The sequence below is a fragment of the Schistocerca cancellata genome, chromosome 1 (genome assembly GCF_023864275.1).
Source record: "Schistocerca cancellata isolate TAMUIC-IGC-003103 chromosome 1, iqSchCanc2.1, whole genome shotgun sequence".
Lineage (NCBI taxonomy): Eukaryota > Metazoa > Arthropoda > Insecta > Orthoptera > Acrididae > Schistocerca > Schistocerca cancellata.
In genome coordinates, this window is record NC_064626.1 from 696,813,678 (window position 1) to 696,834,948 (window position 21,271).

Consider the following 21,271-nt stretch of genomic DNA (forward strand, 5'->3'; position numbering starts at 1 on the left):
GTTGCTTTTTACATTTGCAATTTGTCAGTTGTCTTACGTCCACCACACCACTTTCACAGACCTTATTGACACATATTTTGATCTCCAATGTGAATTACAAATTAGGGATAATATACTTATTTGGCAAACTTAATGATGTACTTCTTGTTACTTTGAAGAGTGTATTCAGCAAAAATGTAATAATAGGCAACTCAGTTGTTTAAACAACTTTTTCGAGAATAACTTATATTTCGGAACAGATCAAGAAAACAATTGTAGTTCAAGCAACCACTTAGAGAACTTCTTTCCCTACGAAAATACAAACATAAAAATGAACAAAAACATGAATAAAAATGTAAAAAAGTATAATACTAGGTATCATGATTTTACAGAAGAAAAAGCAACCAAACCCAGCCACAGAAATTAAAAGATAGGTAGACTTTTTGTGGTAGAGCTGTTCGCACAGAAGTGAAATAACAAAAAAAAAAAAAAAAAAAGCTCAACGGCTTTTGAAGAAAACTCGTATCAAAATTTGAACTAAATTGAAAAATAAGTCAAGGTAAATGATTTTTTATTCAGAATCACATGAACTTCGCGTTTTCGATACAATATCATTAATGGTTTAAAGACTGAGGCAACTTTAACTTGTGTCTACAAAAGATTGTCATAAAATTATAATCACGAGAGTCAGAGATCATTGGGTAATTAATTACGTCACTCCAGTGTTTTAAAAGCGAAATTATTTTATAAAATTAATAGAGTATCGGTAAGTAATTTGAATGCTTATATTTTGAGTAATTGGCGGTCCGAATGAAGTTAATACGTTTCTTGGATAACGAGCAGAATTCAGGAAACATCATATTCGCTATGAGCAACTCGACATACAAAATAAGTGCTAAGGCTGTGGCCGGGGAATCACAAGTTTCGTAGTGTTTTACCTCTGAACTTGACGTCTAACGCCCATGTGTTTAATGTATCTTTGCTTGAGATGCTGTAGGAGAGAGACGCGATTTGGAATATTCTGGCGCGAGAGGTATGTTCCTTTTATTATTTACTAACGATAAACACCATAGATGTGATGCAACGTTGTACATGAATAAACCATCATTGTAAGTTGTGTTGATTGTTTGTGTCATGCGTTTCAAATTACTGTTGACACTTGTTGTTGAATTGGCATTTCCTGTCAAGTGTCAGATACTCAGCGAGTCTTCGATGGTCAAACTTGTATTGTGTCAGATACTCACGTGGTCTTCCCCGAAAATGGATAGGCGTAATGAAGTGGTCGTTACTGTTTTGCAATGTCGTGTAACTGACGAACAGTTTTACGTGACTGAATTTGTGGAACACGTCGCTGTTGTTTTTTGACATGCTGTCATCATAGATTATAGAGCCGAAACAAAGTAAGTGGTGAGGTGTTTTTGATACTTGTAAACACCCAGTTCAATAGAATTTTGTGTTATTATGACTAGTGATCGAATAACTGAAGTCCACTGTACATTTTTAACTTGGCATTTTCATTATATGTAGAGATACTACAGCCTCTCGGAATGTGCGTGACTATTTGAAATAACGCTGGCATCTAGGAACTGCATTTTAGTGCCTTGATCTCTAACGACTAATTTATTTTGCTGTCCTGTGCATTTCGGAGCGGTCGTCACTATTTGCAAATTATTGTGTTGCAGAAAGGCCGTTGGAGATTTCCTGCCTCCCAAAGTTAAATATGTACTTAAAAATAAGTCTTTTAATGAAAAACATTTTGTGATCAAAAAACTTGTTTTCAGTGTAAATACAGTACTTATGCCAAGTTCATGACAAAGCTGATGATTCCTGTATGTTTATAGTTGCGTTGATTGATCCGAGGCCTACCGTGCTTCGTATGTAGTATTTGTTGTTGTAGTTTGATTATACTCCAATGAGACCTCCGGTGGGAGAGGAAATATAACAAAACAACAGTGACTGTGACTACTGCATTGGCTCAAACCAGATAGCAGTTATGATGTGGTAACAGTGAGTGATGAGCCAGAGCTGCTTGTAAATTGGAATTGACATTGTGGTGGCCAGAAAGAGGGGAATGTATGAAGAAGACAGGTTTTTTTCTGACTAGACGAATAACAACAATTTTAAAACTAAATCCATTTTATGTCTTTCATTAGTTGGTTACTTTCATGAATTTATATTGCCACATCACTAGGCTGTGGAACATACTAATTAGTTTTAAATATTTATTTTGTGCCCCCCAAGAAGATTCGATAGATACTTTTTCTGTGGTAGTATTGGACATAAGATTAGTTTTGATATGCGTGTGTAGGCCCCAAAATGTATAGGGAAGGTCCACACAAGGAGGGGTTAATAATTTTTTTTTCATGTGACATACAGTGGCAGTGGAAAAGGTGTTTGACCTACTAAATGGGAATTTTGTCAAAATTATGATTATATCTGTGTAATTAATTGAGCAAACTCTAATCAGTGGGAGATTTATATTTTTGGTGACAGCAAAACACGAGTCATCACAGTATGTGATGGCATCTGAGTATAGCTGCTGTGCTTTGCTGTCTTTATGGTCCTGGCATACTACTGTACCTACCTCTCTTCACACTCCCACTGCTCTGTAGAGTGAAGTAACTGTAAAACAGCACAGCAGTCATTTTGTCACTCAGGAAATAGTCATTATTTTTCAAGTTTTATCCATGATAGGCCTATGGCCATCACATCACCCTAATTTGGGGTTGCTCTGTCAATTAGGTTCATAAAATTACAAATTAGGTAAAATTTTATTTACTGTAAGAGTGAAAACAAAATCTACTGATGATGAGATACAGTATTAAATGATACCCTGTGCTTGGGAAACAGTTTACTACTATTGGAAAATAATTAAAGTATTCTCATAAAAATCTGAGGAAAGGCAATGCTGGTGTTCAGGGACAGATATTCCTGGGTTCTTGAAGAGGCCGCTTCATACAACCAACTTCATTATGTTACATAATATTCAGTAGTTAATTTTTTCATGAAATAATATTTTATTAATAATTTCATAGTATTGTATAAAAGACAGTAGTTCATAAATTAAATTGTTGTGTATAAGTGTGCTAACGTAATATGACATTACTCTTAGTACACAGCGAACCAACATCAGTGCTCTTTATTATGTTAATGTATATGGATTCTGTTATAATTTGTTATCAATTTTCACACTGACGATCACAGTGTTGACTTCTGTTCATAGTTTGTGTATGGCACCTACAAGCTGTGAGGTCTCCTGTAAAGTTGACTAACGCAGCATATTGTTACCAAAATGAGGTTCATAATCCTTACACCCACAGAGAAAAAAGTATCCAGTGTGTAGGATAAAAACCTAAAAAACCTGATGCTTTTGATTTATGTTGTATGTAATATAGATTTTTACAGTGTTTGAGGATTAACCTCTTTTCAGTATATAACCACAGCCAATAAAATAAAATCATTATGTGAGCATTATCTTTAGGGGAAGTACTGAAACTATTTTTATTTCAATCTTGGAAGAAAAAAAAAAAGAGTATGATATGTTGTGACAACACTTCAAGAGCACAAACTTAAAGGATCAATAGCAGTGGTTATTACCATGTGGGCTCCTACATCATACATGTTGAGTGATAACTTTTCAGTGCTGATGTGGAACTTGCCTATTAAATAATTTACATTGAACTAAGCGAGCAGAATTTGGAAAGTAGTGAGATCCAATTTTCGTTAATTTTGGAAAATTACCAGATTGAATGGTAAAATGAAATGAAATCTTGTGTGGCTAGGGCCTCCTGTTGGGTAGACTGATCGCCTGGTGTAAGTCTTTTTAGTTGACGCCACTTTGGCGATTTGCATGTCGATGGCGATGATATGATGATGAAGACAACACCCAGTCCCTGAGCAGAGAAAATCTCTGACCCAGGTGGGAATTGAACCCGGGGGGCCCTGGCATGGCATTCTGTCGCACTGATGACTCAGCTATCGAGGCAGACTTAGCATCTGTGAATGCTATTCCTCTTTGTAAGGAGAGGAGGGTCCACAGCGCTATGCCTCTTTGTAAGGATGGCGAGTCCACCGATCTCAGTAACCAGTGCTCAGTTTCTCTGCTTTAGTTTTTTTCTTTTAAGTGTTTCTTCTCTTTTCAGCGTTGTTACATTTGCTACAAGTTCATTCTTAGCTAGTCACAGTTTGTATTTCAGAATGGTTATGCGAGGAAATTGTTCTGGACCAAGTGAGATGTGGCAACAGTAAGACATTGTACACACACATGGGAGGACAGTCATTCAGACCCCCATCGGACTGCTTAAGTCACAAGCTGGAATAGTTCCCTCAAGTATGACATCGTTGATTTCTTTCCTGATGTTGGGTTTCTACTGAGCCGCCAATGAACTAGTCACGGATTGGACAGTAAACCTGCTGTGTACACATTGCTGGTATTACTATAATTTATTTTTTCCATCTAAGAAATTTGATTCTTTGTATTACACTATTTTGTTAGGGGAAATTATGGCGGTAGTGCCATAGGATGCTGGAATTAGTAAAGGTGCCATTAGCTGTACAGTGGGAGGTTCTGAGTAGTGGATAGCCATTTGAGCAAGAACTTGAGGTAAGAACCAATATGGAGGGCAGTGCCTGTATCAGTGGATCGGTTTGGCAGTATTTGCCAGGGGTGATGAGAATGCAAGGGGTTGTCAGCAGCTGGTAATAAATAGTCTTTATGAGAGCACCAGGCAATCAGCTTGTTTTGTAGCAAGGAGTGCAAGCAGTTGCATCAAATTCTGCTGTCAGCATAAAATCACAGTATATTAAAAAATTTGCGGTCATAATCACAAAGGGTACAAGATGCACACCATAACAATTAAGTAAAATTCTATTACTGGATATATAGTTAAAATGACATTGCGAGATAATGTGAGTTGTGTAAAGTGTGATCACTGACTATCTTCAGAATTGAATAATTACTTCAATTGTTGTAGCTGTGAGAGGTAAAAATTCCTCCCCCCCCCCCCCCCCTCTCTCTCTCTCTCTCTCTCTCTCTCTCTCTCTCTCTCTCTCTCTCGCCCCCTCCATCCCTCCCTCCCTTTGGGGTGGAATGGAAAAGCAATCATCTCCCTCCCACCCTCCCTGTGGGGTGGAGGGGGAAAGCAATCTGATCCATTTTATTTCAAGTGCCAAAATTAAAATCAATGACTTCAGTGGGACAGACCTGACTCACTTCTATTCACTAGAAGCTAGCACTGGTCACACCACACATACTCTCCTCTTTTGTCTAAGAAAGCATGCCACAGCAATCAACTCTTACTCCTAGCTGAGCTGTTTTTCTTAGATTTGTGAAGTCAAGCACTGTCCAAATAACTTCAGGAATGCAACCAGGTGATTTCTAAATTGCTAATATTTTGATTCCTGTAAGTTATTTGAACATTGTATACGCCAGGGAAACTTGGGTACACTGTCCACTGATCTGGTTACAACGATGCCCTGTGTTGACAGGCAGCAGCCGTCAACCAGCCTCGCTGCTCCACCCCATGTTTCCTGAATCCTCTCTCCAGGTGGATTTTCTTGTACTCCAAGTTATTAGTTGTGTTCTCCTTTGCTGGTGATTCTGAACAGCCTTCTGCTCCACTGCGGCTGCTTGCCTGATGGTGAAAACGCCTGCCCCATCCTCCATTTACACAGAGTCATGCTGACACCAACAACTCTCCGTGGACCAGTTTCTGTTTCAGAACTGGTTAAAAAGAAAGAACCTCTAAATGTAGTTGCATGTGTAGAACTAAAAATTTCAGTAATATTAATATTAGCACTATTTGTGTGTGTGTGTGTGTGTGTGTGTGTGTGTGTGTGTGTGTGTGTGTGTGTGTGTCTATATCTTGTAATCTGACTTGTTCCACATCATATCGATAAAACAATCGTGAAAATGATCTGCGGAACATGACTTAACTAAACTCCTTGGACCACCCACACCAATACCCAAACAAGCTTAGCTGGTATGCCATGCATGGTCATGGTATCACATCAACTACTCTCCTGCAGCTGTCCGTTGCATCTAGACACTGGCTCCAAGATCTTGGCGCTATTACAATTCCAGTCACCAGACTGCCCTGTGCTGTGCCATACTTCTCCTAGACATTATAGTACACCCACAGTAAATTGCCAATAAGTGCAGCCACATCTGTGACAAGAACATGAGCTGCCTCTAGGTGGGGACGGTATCACCCATGCTGTGAAATGCTAATTCACAGCAGCAAGATAATATTATTAACAATGTCATTACCTATTACATTTTTACTTACTTTGGATCTCTCTTAGTCTTTCTCTGTATTCTTACAAAATGCCTTCTTCTGACTGAATTTTTTGAACAACTGTTCAGAAACCATGTGTAACAACATTGATATGTTTACACCATAATTTTAGAAATATGCTGCAGGAAATCTCATCGGAGTTTCTTTCAGGAATTAATCTAATCTTTAACAATTGGTTAGCAGCCTGTTGGAAAAGTTATATTGGATGGAAGTGTTATAAGTTTATATATCATGCTGTCTTAACGTGTCATCAGCAGCTAAGGTTTCCAAAAGTTTTCCCAAGTTGCTGCAGGCAAATATGGCAAGATAACTTATGTACTATTAAGTTTTGTTTGCCTTCTAGTTCCAAACAAATATTAAGTGGTGTTTCGTCCAAAATAACTATACATTGTTAGTTAATTCTTAAACATTATCCATGCTGTTCCTTCAATAAGTTACTTCCTTTCAGGTGGAATAGGCCATGGAAGATCTAGGATGGTTCAAGATAAATGGGAACATAGCCTTCAAGCAAGAAGACTATCATAGAGCCCTAGACTTCTATAATAGAGGTATGTTGTAGCAGTAAGTAAGAAAAGATTCTGTTTATTATAGTAACTGCAGGGTGCCTCATTCAATGTTGTTTTTCTTTTTAGGTCTGATGTGTGACCCTGATAATTATAGCCTGCACTGCAATATGGCTCAGGCTTACTTGTGTATTAACGAGTTTTGTAAAGCAGAATCGCATGCAGTCAGAGCTTTTCAGATAAAAAAGGATTATGTGAAGGTGAATCCTTACAAAACATGAATATGTGTTTTATTTATGTTTGTGTTACAGTTTGGTAATTTTTAGAATCCATATCAGTTCATACTATTTTTTTACTACATCATAAAAATCATATTTAAATTGAAAAGAAGATGAGTAATAATTTTTTGAGTTGTAATTCACTGTATACATACTTGCATCCAGTATTATAGTTCTTCCTTATATAATTAAAAAAATATGTGAATGCATAACAAAAATGTGTGAAACATCACATAATTGCAAAATAAGTAGTCTACATATGCATCTGTACTCTGCAAACCTCTTACGATGTTTGGCGGAGTATACTTATTGGACAAGCAAATAAATGACATAATTCTGTTATACTGTATCAGCAGAATCAGCTCCGTTGAAAATTTTCAGCAATTGGTAGGAATTTTATTTTCATCCAGTTACATCTGTCAGTGTGTGATGGTGACTGCCTCTGTTGTATTAAAGGACTATGAATGGGGATTGAGAATTAGTTATCAAATCCAGTTGACATAACCTGCATGTCTGAATAGTGTGTAACCACTGGCATAGATGTGTTAAATGTTATTGGATTTATGTTAGCCCCTCACTTTTTTTAGAGCAGAAATGGAGAAAGGAGGAGTTGATACATTAATCAGGAATTGTCATAAATTTAAGAACACACATATTCATAAATTTTGCATGGAACAGCATGTGCAGCAGGACTTCATAATAAATCCTTCATAATAGTAAGCGTATGCAGAGCACATTCATCGTAAATCACCTTGACTTTCTATTTACCAATTAGTCAAGAAATAGTGGTAGCTGTTGATTTTAGTGTAGGTTTTCATAAGAACTCTGCCAGTAATAGTTAATTAGTCAGTAACATTATCTTTCAGTTTCATTTCCACTGTCATTTTCCCGTTACGGTAGGTAACGGCTCAAAAACAGCAACTATTTTCATAGAAAGATTTGATGAACAAACATATGTTATGAAACCAATATTCAGTGGCCCCCTCTCACGACATGCTGTTCTTTTTGTGAGATGTTAGTATTGATTAGGATATAAACTGTATTAAATTGTAGTTTGAGGGGATAGTAACTAAGCTGAAAACTGAGTATTTTAGGGAACTCCGCAATGACAAATAGGATTGATGTTTACAGCGCTCATGGCATGAGAGAAAAATGCAGAACTTGTGTTGATGAAATCCTTAGTTTATTTGAAAACTGTTTTCACCTAAGAGTAACCCAGATTAGTGTAAAGTCTTCAATCAAGCCACTAATTACTGACTGAATAAAGGTGTCTGATAAGACAAAAAGGAAACTGTATCAGTCAGAAACAGATTCTTAGGATGTGGTATAGTTCATTACAAGACATACTGCAAAATATTGAAGACCTCTATACAGATATCAAAGCAAATGCTGTATGAGGAAAAGCTACATCGGATAACAAAATGAAGACCATGTGTGGGATATAGTGAAGGAGGATACTGGTAAAAAAAGAGATGAAGAGGACAGATAGCTCTAAGAGCAAACGATACGTTGGTTCAGATTTGTGCAGTGTTGCAAAACTTTTTTTACAAGCATTTCATAACTGTTACTGAAAAGATGGGTTTGGTCAGTAGACACTGCAACAAGGTTTCTCAGACCAGTCATTACAAGTAACTTGTGTAATATGGGTGTGACACTCACTACACCAGTAGAAGTAATGTCCACCATAAAATCTTTGAAATGAAACAGTTGTAGCAACTATGATAAATCCTCAACAATAGTAATTAATGAGTTTACTTCTGAGTTAAATAACATTTTAAGTTATTTATGTAACCAAACAATGGAAGTCAAGGATGGAATAACAATGATATGGAAAGAATTAGATGGCTATTCACCACATCTACAGATGTTGAGTTGCATACCAGCACAATGGAAAATATGGCTAAAATATTAAGCTCTTGATGAAAGTCCTTCCATAATAGAAAATACACACACAAGCACAAGCCTTTGTCTCTGGTTGTTGGGGCCCAGAGACAGTGGGCATGTGTGTTGTACTTGTATGAAAATATAAGTATGTTTTTGTTGTTGTGTAACCAGTTATTTATCAGTGGGACATTTGCTGAATGGTTGAAATATGCTGAAAGTAAGCCTTACACACACCTCGGAGGGAGACAGCAGGTGCTTGGGCTAGGAATGCAGGTGGGAGAGGCAACAAGTGCGTGAGATGTGCATGCAACAAACGGGCATCTACCAGGAAGATTATGGGTGTGCAGGGTGTGTTGCAAAGATACAATCAATCTTTGTTGTTCAGAAAAGCTGGTGCTGGACAGAAGGATCCAAATAGCACGGTTATGAAGCAGCGATTGTATTCGAACATGTGCTCAGCAGCATGTTCTGCCACTTAGTGGGCAATTCTGTTCTTGGCCACAGTTTGGCAGTGGCATTCATTCTGGGGGCAGCTGGTTGATAGTCATGCCCACATAAAATGCTGCCTAGAAATTAGAGTTGATATATGATGTGGCTGCTTTCACAGATGGCCCTGCCTTGGTAGGATAGGATAAGCCTGTGACAGGACTAGAGTAGGATGTGCTGGATGGGTGAACCGGACAGGTCTTGCACCAGGATCTTCCATGAGGGTGTAACCCCTATGGCTAGGAGTTGGGAGAGATTTAGCCATGAAGCTTTGTAGGTAGTATGGGGAACTTAAAACCACTTTAAAAGGTCTGGAAAAGATCGTAGGTAGGATGTCCCTCATTTCTGAGCATCATGGCAGATAATCGTAAGACACAGTTGCAAAAGGCCGGAGTGATATTGGGCAATGTGGGGGGAGGGGGGCACTCCTTTTCAGCTGATTCTTGGGGTCGGTAGAAGGATTAGGGGCATCTGAGGATATGGCAAGGGAAATCTGTTTGCAGACTATGTTTAAGGTGTAGTGCCTGTCTGTGAAGGCCTTTTGTGAGACCTTCAGCATACAGGGAGAGGGAATTATGTTCACTGCAGATACTCTGTCCACAGGGGGCCAGGCTAAATGGGAGCAATTTTTTTGATTGTACTTTTGGTGGTTGTTATGCTTGATATGGACAGAGGTGTGGGTGGGGCCATCAGAGATGGTTGATGTCCAGGAAGGTGGCACTTAGGACTGAAAAGGACTAAATGAAGTGGGTTTTAGAAGTTGTTTTGGGTCTGGAGGAATGAGGATAGTGTGTTTTGGCCCTGTGTTCAGATCATGAATATATCTTCAATGAACCTGAACCGGACATTGGGTTTGGAGTTTTGGGAGGCTAGGAAAGTTTTCTCTAAATGTCACACAAACAGCTTAGCATAAGAGAGTACCATGTGGGCATCTGTTGCTGTGCTGCTGGTTTGTTTATGTATCTTCTCCTCAAAGGAGAAGTGATAGTGTCTGAGGATGTAATTGGTAACTTGTACAAGGAATGAGGTAGTGGGTTTCTAGTCCTAAGATCATTAGGAGAGGTAGTATTCGAAAACAGTAAGACCATGAGTATGAAGGTTGTTGGTGTATTGGGAAGTGGCATCAACAGTGTAGAGAGGAGAGTCATATGATAATGGGATGGGATATGTGAGGCTAGCTTCCAGGCAATTGGTTCGACAAGAACGGAGATTCTTTGGGTGGAAACACACTGACAAGAATTCTCTTGCCCATTAATACCTCACAAAGGTGTTCATAGATGGGCACTACCCCCATCCTAGTCCGCATTAATTTCCCCTTTCAAGTCCTTGCACACCCTTAATTCTCCCACCATCTCCTAGAGTGAGCTGCAAAGAACCCCCCCCCCCCCCCCTCCCAAATCACCAATACCATGCTGGACTGGACTAAATGCACCATGTCCTTCACTAGGTCCTCACCTATCAATTGTCGTGCCCTGAAATCATTGACATCCTACTAACAGTACTTCCCATCCCTTCCAAAATTGTATTCTGCTGCTGTCTCTACTTACACAACATCCTGGGCAATCCCTACACCACTCTTGTTTACAACCCCTAGCGACCAGTGTCATATCCCCGTGGAAGATCAAGGTGCAATACCTGCCTTTGTTCACCCAGGTTGACAGTGATAAATTCTTGGGATTATAGGTTGATAATAAATTCAACTGGGAGGAGCTTACCACAGAACTGCTGAAGCAGCTAAATTGGTCTCTATTTGCAATGTGAATGTTGTCAGAAAGAGATGATATAAAAATTTAAAAAAGCTAGCATACTTTGCTTACTTTTAATCTATAATGTCTTAAGGGATTGCTTTTTGAAGTAACTTATCAAGTTAGGTTATAGCTTTTCGAAATATGTAATATGACTTATTTACAATGTAACCTCAATGACATCCAACAGGAGCTCTTTTTAAGGAACTGGAGATAGTAACTTCTGCTTTTCAATATATTTATGCCTTAAAGAAATTTGTCATTGAAATATCTTCAGTTCATGCAACCAACATTGTAAATAAGAATAATCTTCAGAAGGATTTATTAAAGTTAGCCACTTTAGTCTGGGAAGGTGTCCATTATTCAGGAACACACCTTTTCAGTAACTTGCCAGCAGCCATAAAAAGTTTAACTACTAATACATTTTGATTTAAAATAAACCTAAATGATTTAATGGTGGCCAAATGCTTCTACTCCATTAATGAATTTCTTGGCAGAACTGTTATACATAACACCAAAATGTGTGAGTATTGTGTACGATCTGACTTCTGTACTAATTCAGTACAGTAATGTGATAATTGTAAATAAGTGCTCTGAAATCATTTTTCTGTTTAGTGGTGACAATAGCCTAAGAATTATGATAAGTTTGTTACTACCTTTTAAATGGAAATACATTTAAACATTTTATGACACGTTCCACATTAAAGATGACGATTTCACTTGGGATCTGAGGAAGGTACATTATCATACACCCTTTATTTATTTTTTCAAATATTTATTCTGTATTTTTGTTTTTCTGACGTACTATACTGTGGAGTAACACTCACAATGTATCTTTTTGAATTAAAAGTCCATCTGATCTTATCTAATCTAATCTGCTATCATTTCCTCATTCCCTGTTCCAAACAATGGTGAAGCATGGTAAGAACAACAGTTGGTAATTCTCCATATCAACTCAAGTATCCCTTATTTTACAGTCATGGTGTATTTGCAACATATATGTAAGATAAAGTACTGCATTGCTTAATTCTTTGTGGGGATTTACAAACTTGGAATACTAGAGGTAATCACTCAATCTGTGTTGTGCCTGCGACATCACCATGGCACTTTCACACTTAGTAAATGAGCCAGTCACACACAAAAAAAATCACATTTATTCCCCTCTCTCCCCTTCTCTGCCCCCTCTCCCCCCTTCTCTGCCCCCTCTCCCCCCTTCTCTGCCCCCTCTCCCCCCTTCTCTGCCCCCTCTCCCCCCTTCTCTGCCCCCTCTCCCCCCTTCTCTGCCCCCTCTCCCCCCTTCTCTGCCCCCTCTCCCCCCTTCTCTGCCCCCTCTCCCCCCTTCTCTGCCCCCTCTCCCCCCTTCTCTGCCCCCTCTCCCCCCTTCTCTGCCCCCTCTCCCCCCTTCTCTGCCCCCTCTCCCCCCTTCTCTGCCCCCTCTCCCCCCTTCTCTGCCCCCTCTCCCCCCTTCTCTGCCCCCTCTCCCCCCTTCTCTGCCCCCTCTCCCCCCTTCTCTGCCCCCCTCTCCCCCCTTCTCTGCCCCCTCTCCCCCCTTCTCCGGCCCCTCTCCCCCCTTCTCCGGCCCCCTCTCCCCCCTTCTCCGGCCCCTCTCCCCCCTTCTCCGGCCCCTCTCCCCCCTTCTCCGGCCCCTCTCCCCCCCTTCTCCGGCCCCTCTCCCCCCTTCTCCGGCCCCTCTCCCCCTTCTCCGGCCCCTCTCCCCCTTCTCCGGCCCCTCTCCCCCCTTCTCCGGCCCCTCTCCCCCCTTCTCGGCCCCTCTCCCCCCCCTTCTCGGCCCCTCTCCCCCCCTTCTCGGCCCCTCTCCCCCCTCTCTCCCTCTCCCTCTCTCTTACACACACACACACACACACACACACACACACACACACACACACACCTTTTAATCCTGTCTGACAAGGATCACAGACTGATGAGCAATCCTCAAGAAACTGGTCAAATGAAGATTTTGTAAATTATTTCCTTCATGTATGAATTATGTTTCTGTGAAACTCGTTCCTAAAAATAATTTTGTGCAATTGTTCGACATGATATTTCTGGACATCTGTTCCTAGATGTTTTAAAGGTTGTAACTAGGAGACAGATCCAGCAGGCATTTTATTCTAGTAACATTGGTGCCAGTCATATGAAGACTGCTAGATTTGGTTGGGTTAATACTTGTTCCATAGATCATGAATACCACACTTTGTAATGATGTGGATTGTGTCAATTTAACAATGTTACTTCATGTGATGTGATTCAGTTTTTTTTTTTTCTAAATTGCAGAATTGCTAATTTATATAAAAAAATTATCTGTTGAGTAGAAGGAGCTGCCATTTTTTTCTTTTTAAATTCCTGGTTGGCTATTTTTCAGACCTTTAATGCTATTTGTTAAGTGACCAATGACTTTTACGGCAGCGGCAGCATAATTCAACCCTTTCTGTGTCAAAGTTTGATTCAGTCAAGAATAGTGAAGATCAGCCATTTTTCTAGTGTTGTGTCCATAGAAATTTCTATTGTTTGTGAATAGGATGGGTTGTTAGTTACACATTTAAGTGAATAATATATATTTTTATGAAGCTACTGTGAATATCCCTAGCTCCTTAAATAAATGTGTACAAGATGATTTTGGGTGGGATTATTTTAATCTACCACTTTTGTGCAGTGAACACTATGTTCCATAGTGATGAATTACCCAAAAATATGATGCCATATGTGAGCAGTGACTGAAAATAAGCATAGTAAGCTAATTTTTTGATATGTTTATCACCAAAATTTGCTGTAACTCTAATATCACAAGTAGCTGAACTCAAACTTTTTAGCAGATCATCAGTGTGTTTCTTTCAGTTCTGTATCTCATGGATGCACGCACCCAAAAATTTTGAATATTCTGCTTTAGCTACAGACTCTCACTCAAACTGTGTCTACTAATGATGTCTTGCCATTTACTGTACAGAAATGTACATCCTGTTTTTCATCAACATTTAATGAGAGTCCATTTGCAGAGAACCACTTAATAATTTTCTGAAAGACATTATTTACAAGTTCCTCAGCTAATTCATGTTTGCTGGGTGTGATAACTATACTTGTAGCATCAGCAAAAAGAACTAGCTTTGCATCTTCGTGAATATAGAGTGGCAAGTCTTTAATATGCAGGGTGATTATAAATTAAACTTTCAAACCACTGTAGAAATAACACCACTGGTCAGAATGAAGTCAAATTGCAATGGAATATTATTGGAGAAGGGGAAAATGTATGGCAGAAGAAAAATAAATAAATAGTTACATAATGTAACAAGCATCATAATTTAATAGCGGTTGTCTACAAATGACAAATGAATGATACATCAATGCCTAAGGTGTACTTTTGACGTTAAACAAACTGTACTACTCAGTGTGCATGGGTGTGATATTATTAGTTACGTAAGCCCATTCACTGTGGCAGGATCACATTACATCTGGTGGGAAAAACGGGGGTTTTAATTGTCCTGAGGCTAAAAACTGCATAAAAAACCATCACTCACATCGGTTTTTAATTGTCGCCAAAAACTGCATAAAAAGCATCACCAACATTGGTTTTTAATTGTCCTGAGGCCAAAAACTGCATAAAAAGCATCAATCAAAATCAAATCGTATTGTTAATTTATGTGTGACTGGCACAAAACATGTTCAATATGCTGTCCACCGTTTCCTACAACAGGTTGAAATCGAGAAACAGCATGTTCCTTAACTGATCACGTTCAGAATGTGTTGCACAATGTGTGCCGCCAATGCAGCTAAGTTTGCAGTCAGAACACTGAACACATCATCTTTCAGATAGCCCCACAGCCAGAAGTCACACAGATTAAGATCAAGTGATCAGCACAACCAGGCTTAAGGAAATGGCAGCTGATAATTCTAGCTTTTCCAAAACGGTGATTCAGCAGCTGCTTAACTGCATTTGCAATGTGTGGAGGTGTGCCATCTTGCATAAAAGTGATCTCATCCACACTGTTGGAGAGCTGGAATGACATGGTTGCACAAAATACACTCATAGTGCCTTCCAGTGACAGTACAGGTAACAGGATCGGAAGCACCTGCCTCTTTGAAAAAATATGGTCGTATGATAAATGATCGTAAATGCACCCCACACAGTGACCTTTTTGGGATAAAGTGGTACTGGTTGGTTTGTGTGTGGATTTTCTGTTGCCCGTATTCAGCAATCGTGTATTGACATATCCTTTCAGATGGAAGTGGGCTTCGTCTGTCCACAAAATCTTCCACAGCCAATCACTGTCCACTGCCATGCGAGCAAGAAATTCTAAAGCAAAGGTCTCTCTTTCTGGCAGATCAACAGGTAGCAACTCAAGCACATGGGTAATTTTGAATGGATAGCAAAGAAGGATGTACATAGGATTTTACGCACAATGTTCATGGGTATGTCCAATGTTCCGGCAATTCTCTGTGCACTGTACATTTGCACACCACCACTCATCTCCTGCATTGCTGTGGCCACTGCTTCCACCGATGTCGAATCAATTTGATTCCTCCCTCTACCAGGTTGCACATCAAAAGAACCCATCTATTTGAATTTCCGAATCATTTTCTCCAGACCCACGGCAGTCATTGGAACAAAGCCTTTTTTCAAATCCTTCAGTATCCGGAACTTCTGCAGAGCGACGTGTGCACAGTCATCATTCTTGTATTACAGCTTCACAAGCAGAGCGCGATCCTGCATTGAGACAGTTGTGGCGAAAATCGCAGATGCGAAAGGAGGAAACCAATGTACCCGGTGTGTTTACACCTACTTCAATGGGTTGTGCACATGACAGGTGTTTTCATTTACGTATTCTGACACATATTGACATATATTGATCAATTTTCACACTACTTTTTTTTCTGCCATATGTTTTCCCCCTTCTGTGATAATATTCCGTTGCAATTTGACATCATCGTGATCAGTGGTATTATTTCTACAGTGTTCTGAAAGTTTAACTTTAATTATAATCACCCTATATATTGAGAACGATAAGGGACCCAAGACTGAACCCTGTGGGATCCCATTCTTGATACCTCCCCAGTTTGAGGAATCTGCTGATTTTTGTGCATTATTTGAACTGTTTATTTCAACCTTCTGCACTTTTCCACTTAAACCATTTGTGAACTATCCCATTCATATCACAATACTTTTGAGTATCTAGAAGAATTCCATGATTCAAACAATCAAAAGCCTTCGAGAAATCACACAAAAATCCCAATGGGTGGTACTGTTGGAGTATTCAGAGCATTTAATATTTGATCAAAGGAAGCATATATATAGCATTTTTTGTTGAAAATCATTTCTGAAAACCAAATTTACATTTTGCTAGTACTTCATTTTTACAAATATATGAAGCTGCTCTTGAAGATATTATTTTTTCAGGAATTTTGGATAAAGATGTTAGAAGTGAGATTGGGTGGTAGTTAGTGGCATCAGACCTATCCCCCTTTTTATGCAATGGCTTAACAATAACATACTTAAGTCTATCAGGAAAAATGCCCAGTTTCAATGAGTTATTACATATGTGGCTGAGTATCTTGCTTATCTGTTGGGAACACACTTTTAGTACTGTGTTGGAAATGCCATCAATTCTCCATGAGCTTTTGATTTTGAATGAGTTATTATTTTCGTAATTTCAGAAGGAGAGGTGGGTAGAATTAGTTATCAAAATGAATAGGCATTGCCTTTTATAATGAACATCTGGATCCTATTTTCTCCAAAACATTGCAAAAATGATTATTAAAAATATTTTCAACTTTTGACTTTTTGTTAATAAACTTGTCATTCTGTATGATGGAAGTACGTTCTTCCTGTGCTCTTGGTTGTCCTGTTTCCCTTTCAGCAATATTCCAAATTGTTTTTAATGTTATCTACAGAGGTTCTAATCTCGGACATAATACAAACACTTCTGGAATTTTAATAACTTTCCTTAATATAGTACAGTAGTTTTTATAGTATGTGACTATTCCTGGGCCATGACTCTTCCGTGCTGCGAGATACAGTTCCCCTTTCCGGTTACAAGATATTTTTATACCTTTAGTAAGCCATGTTTTTTTTTACATGATTTCTTACAATTATATTTCACTTATTTTCATAGGAAAACTGTTTTCAAATGTATTCACAAACATATCGGGGGAAAAAAAATATAAATTAGCATCAGGTTGCCAGTCGACCCCATCCCAGTCTAACAGCTGCGAGCTTTCCCTAAAATTTGCAATTGTTAAATCATTAATTGAATATTGTTTTGCATTACTGTATGCAGCTATGTCATATACTGTAACTAGCTGTGCATCATGATAAGAAAGACCATTTTTGACAGGAAAAATGTTTATTAGATTAAATTTATCTTGGTCTATGAAAATATAAGTGTGCTGCCTTCCTGTACTATCAAAGTAGGAAAATAAGTAACTGCTGTCAGATTCAAAGAACCAAGTAATGCTTAAAAGTTCATTCTTCCTATCAAACTCTTTCAGAAAATCTACATTGAAATCCCACAAAATTATAATTTTTGTTCCTCAGTCAGACATATGGCACACCAAAAAATCCAAGTTTTTCAGGAGTACCTGAAAATTTCCCAGTGGAGGACCTGAACTCGGTCACTATTATAAAAGTACCTTTATTTAGTTTAAGCTCAAAGGCACATTCTTCCATATGTTGCTGTATACAAAGTTTTTTCACACTATATCTGTTAACATATTTGGCAACTCCTTCTTTCTTCATATTGTCTCTGCTTACATGTGCTGAAAGCTTACATTCACTTACATTTACCTTTTGCATATCTGTGACACTAAGATGTTCTGACAGGCATAGTACATGTATTACATCCTCAGTTTCTAAATCTTACAAAAAAACAAGAAACTTATCCACTTTTTAAAAAAAAATCCCCTGATATTCGGAGGCAATATAGTAACATGATTTTTCACTGTACTTTTGTGAGAATCTTGTGATATTTCAACATCTTTAGTACCTGCCTGTCAGAGCTTCTCGTTAAGCTTATCTCCTTTCAGTGTTGTATCACTGGATACTGATCTTAGCCTTAGAAAGAGGTACTCATATGACTTGCAGTGCCCCCTCCTCCTGTCAACCCAGCCAATTTATCCTTCCCTTTCCTATTGAGATGCAGTTCATACCTAGTGAAATCCCATCTACCTATAGCATCAAAAGGAACCCATTCTATGCCTGACAGGGTAGCAGTCGATCTGACTCTATATTGACCCCCCTTACAGAATTGTTCAACTGGGTCCAATCATACTGCATGAAAAAAGGCATCAATCCAACATATGATGCACTCTCTTCAAGGATGGGCAGAAATGTTCATTTTTAGGCATGGAATAAGATCCAGCCATATTTGTTCGCGTGTAATATTGCTAGTGTGCGTCACAGCATTAGATATATTTGCTTGAAAATGGTAAAATTGCAATCTCAGCCCTGGAATGTACCTCAACTTGCCAGAAATCTGTACCATCTGCTGGAAGTACCAGACGAGCACATTACATTTGCGTAGATGACGTGTTTACTTCAAAAAATAATTCAAATGTAACATAAACTGTACATATTTTGCACGATATGTAGAATGACAAATTATGTTTTGTAGCAGCAAATTAAAAATGTGCAGTATACATATTGTCATAATTTGTTTTTACTAATGGTGTTCCTACTATTGCACATCCCGTGCCAGGATTTATGCCGTAATGTTAGAAAGACAACAACTTCTTTGCATTGGCCCAAAAAATGCTACTTATAGAGCACATTGCTGTGAATATTGATGATCCGAGTCTGGTGAAGTAAAATTTAATCTCACATAATGAGTCATGAAGGTACATACTATGTTTCAGCAAGAGATTTCGTTTGTGAGCTTAATTTTTATTTGTATTGGTCACCATAGCTGTGTATAATGTACCCATACTGTTTAAAACAGAATGCCATACACGGGATCTGACAAATAGGAAATGGGATGAATTGTATTACTGAGGAACGATTTGTGTAAATGTCTTAATTTAATTCAAGATAACACACACACACACACACACACACACACACACACACACACACACACACACACACACACACCATCTTCCTAGTGCCAAGTTACAATTTGCTCAATCAACTCAGTGACAATGGATGAGCAGTTACTATACAAGTGTTCCTGAGCTCCCCTGGAATTGGCAGGGATAGGAACGAATGCAGATATGTGCATACTCAAATGGGCCATGCCTTAAAGGTGACTGTAACTGGTAGAACATATTGGATTGGTGCATAAGTTTGTAGCATTTTTCCATAAATTTAATAAACACAACAGTTACACATAACCAAGGCTTTATTCATCAATAATATGCTCTCCTTCACTATTTACAACAGTCTGCCAATGCTGGGGCATCTTTTCAATTCCACAACTGTAGAAATCACATGGTTTTGAGGTGAAGAACTTGTTAGGCCATGTTCGGAGTGCATTTTCATCCAGACAGGACATTCCTTGAAGACTGTTAGGTAGAGAGTGGAAAAGGTGAGAATTTGAGGGCGCAAGATTAGGTGAATAATGTGGGTGCGGCATTACTTGCCAACCTAACTCCTGTCTAGTGTTTTTTGTCAGTTTAGCAGAATGCAGGCAGGTGTTATTTTGGTGTAGCATCACTTCACATAATCTTCCTGGTCATTATTCTGGGATTGTGTCTGCAAGACATTTCAGTTGTTGTCAGCAGTGATGGTTAAACCTTGGAGAAGCAATTCGTAGTTCGCCACACTGTTGCTGTTCCGCCAGATGCATAACATTATCTTTCGTAGATGCACACAGATCTTTGTACAAGTAGTTGCTGCTTTGTTTGGGCTCAGCCATTCCTTTCTTTTCCTTATGTTAGCATAAAAGACATCATTTCTCGTCACCAATAACATGCAAGATAAGAATGGTTAGTGTTGTTCATGAGCCAATTGATGAGCAAGCAGAGATGCACATTTGGCCACCCGCTGATTTTTGTGATTATGGCTTAGGGCATGCAATACCCATACACCCAATTTTTGAATCCCATAGCACGCAAATGTCGCACAATGGTGGAATGAGCACAGTTCATCACATGTACAAGTTCTCAAGTACACTGATGTGAGTCATTTTTGATTAATGTGTTTAAACAATCTTCATCAAATCCTGAAGCTGTTCCTGAATGTGAAGAGTCACCAATGTCAAAATGATCCTCCTTAAAATGAGAAAACCATTTTCTTGCTGTGCTCTCTCCAGTGGCATTATCCCCATACATGGCACAAATATTTCTGGTTGTCTCTGCTGCTGTCCCACCTATTGATCTCAAACACAAGAATATGTCAGAAATGTTCCAGTTTCTCCACTTGATACTCCTTTTTCTAGCATCCACAGCTCCACTCACAAACTCCAGATAACAATATGTAAAATCAGATTACAACAGTGAACTACGATAAAAAATGACAATTGACAAACAAGTCTGTAGTAACCGGAGTACCAACATGCTATGAGATTATGCATTAGCCTAAGTTTTGGTTAAGTGCACAAATCTTCAGCCTAAATGTAATTTATTTTGGGCTATACTTTGCACACAACATTTTGTTATGGAGATTCTGTAGTTAACTGCTTAACCACTTCTACTGAGTCGATAACACAAATGAAAGTTGTCAAATGGTACGGCCACTGTTTGAGACCACAAAATAGTTGTACTGTTATGCTGTGACAAATATTTCCATAGTAATATTAAATCAGAAGAAATCCCAGCTAACAATAGGTACAGAGATTGACAACGCCATCCGTTCAGCAGCTGCTTCCACGATTCCCTCTTCCTCTGTTTCTCCCCAACGGAAGACTGACTCTTGGTGGACCCTCAAAACTTCTTAGGCTGTTAAAACTGCCGTTGTGGACTCCAATGCTACAAATGGCACCCATCTCTTCCCACTTTCTGATATTCAAATGGCTTCATGCCCAGCCCCATTATCTTCTTAAATGCCAGAAACGGATTTATTGGGAACAACATGTTGCTGCCATAGGGCTACACACTCCCTCTTCAAATATATGGACAAATATCAGGTGCATATTTGACCGCCATCCTTGTACACGTGTCCGGGGAATTTCCCT

The 21,271-nt window shown here is 38.9% G+C and overlaps 1 protein-coding gene across 5 annotated transcripts in view; it reads left to right on the plus strand.

The window, feature by feature from the left end:
- The first annotated feature begins 877 nt into the window (after window positions 1–877).
- The window catches only part of LOC126184526 (uncharacterized), a 338,097-nt gene continuing 317,703 nt past the window's right edge, over window positions 878–21,271 (plus strand). For 3 of the 5 annotated variants that reach the window (XM_049926932.1, XM_049926965.1, XM_049926957.1), the window contains exons 1-3: window positions 878–1,012; window positions 6,724–6,823; window positions 6,908–7,038. In XM_049926932.1, the coding sequence (XP_049782889.1) occupies window positions 6,736–6,823; window positions 6,908–7,038 (219 nt within the window). In that variant the 5' untranslated portion in view covers window positions 878–1,012; window positions 6,724–6,735. Of the gene's footprint in view, window positions 1,013–1,125; window positions 1,380–4,175; window positions 4,410–6,723; window positions 6,824–6,907; window positions 7,039–21,271 lie in introns of those variants that run through there. The other 2 variants (XM_049926948.1, XM_049926941.1) reach the window with 2 other exon arrangements.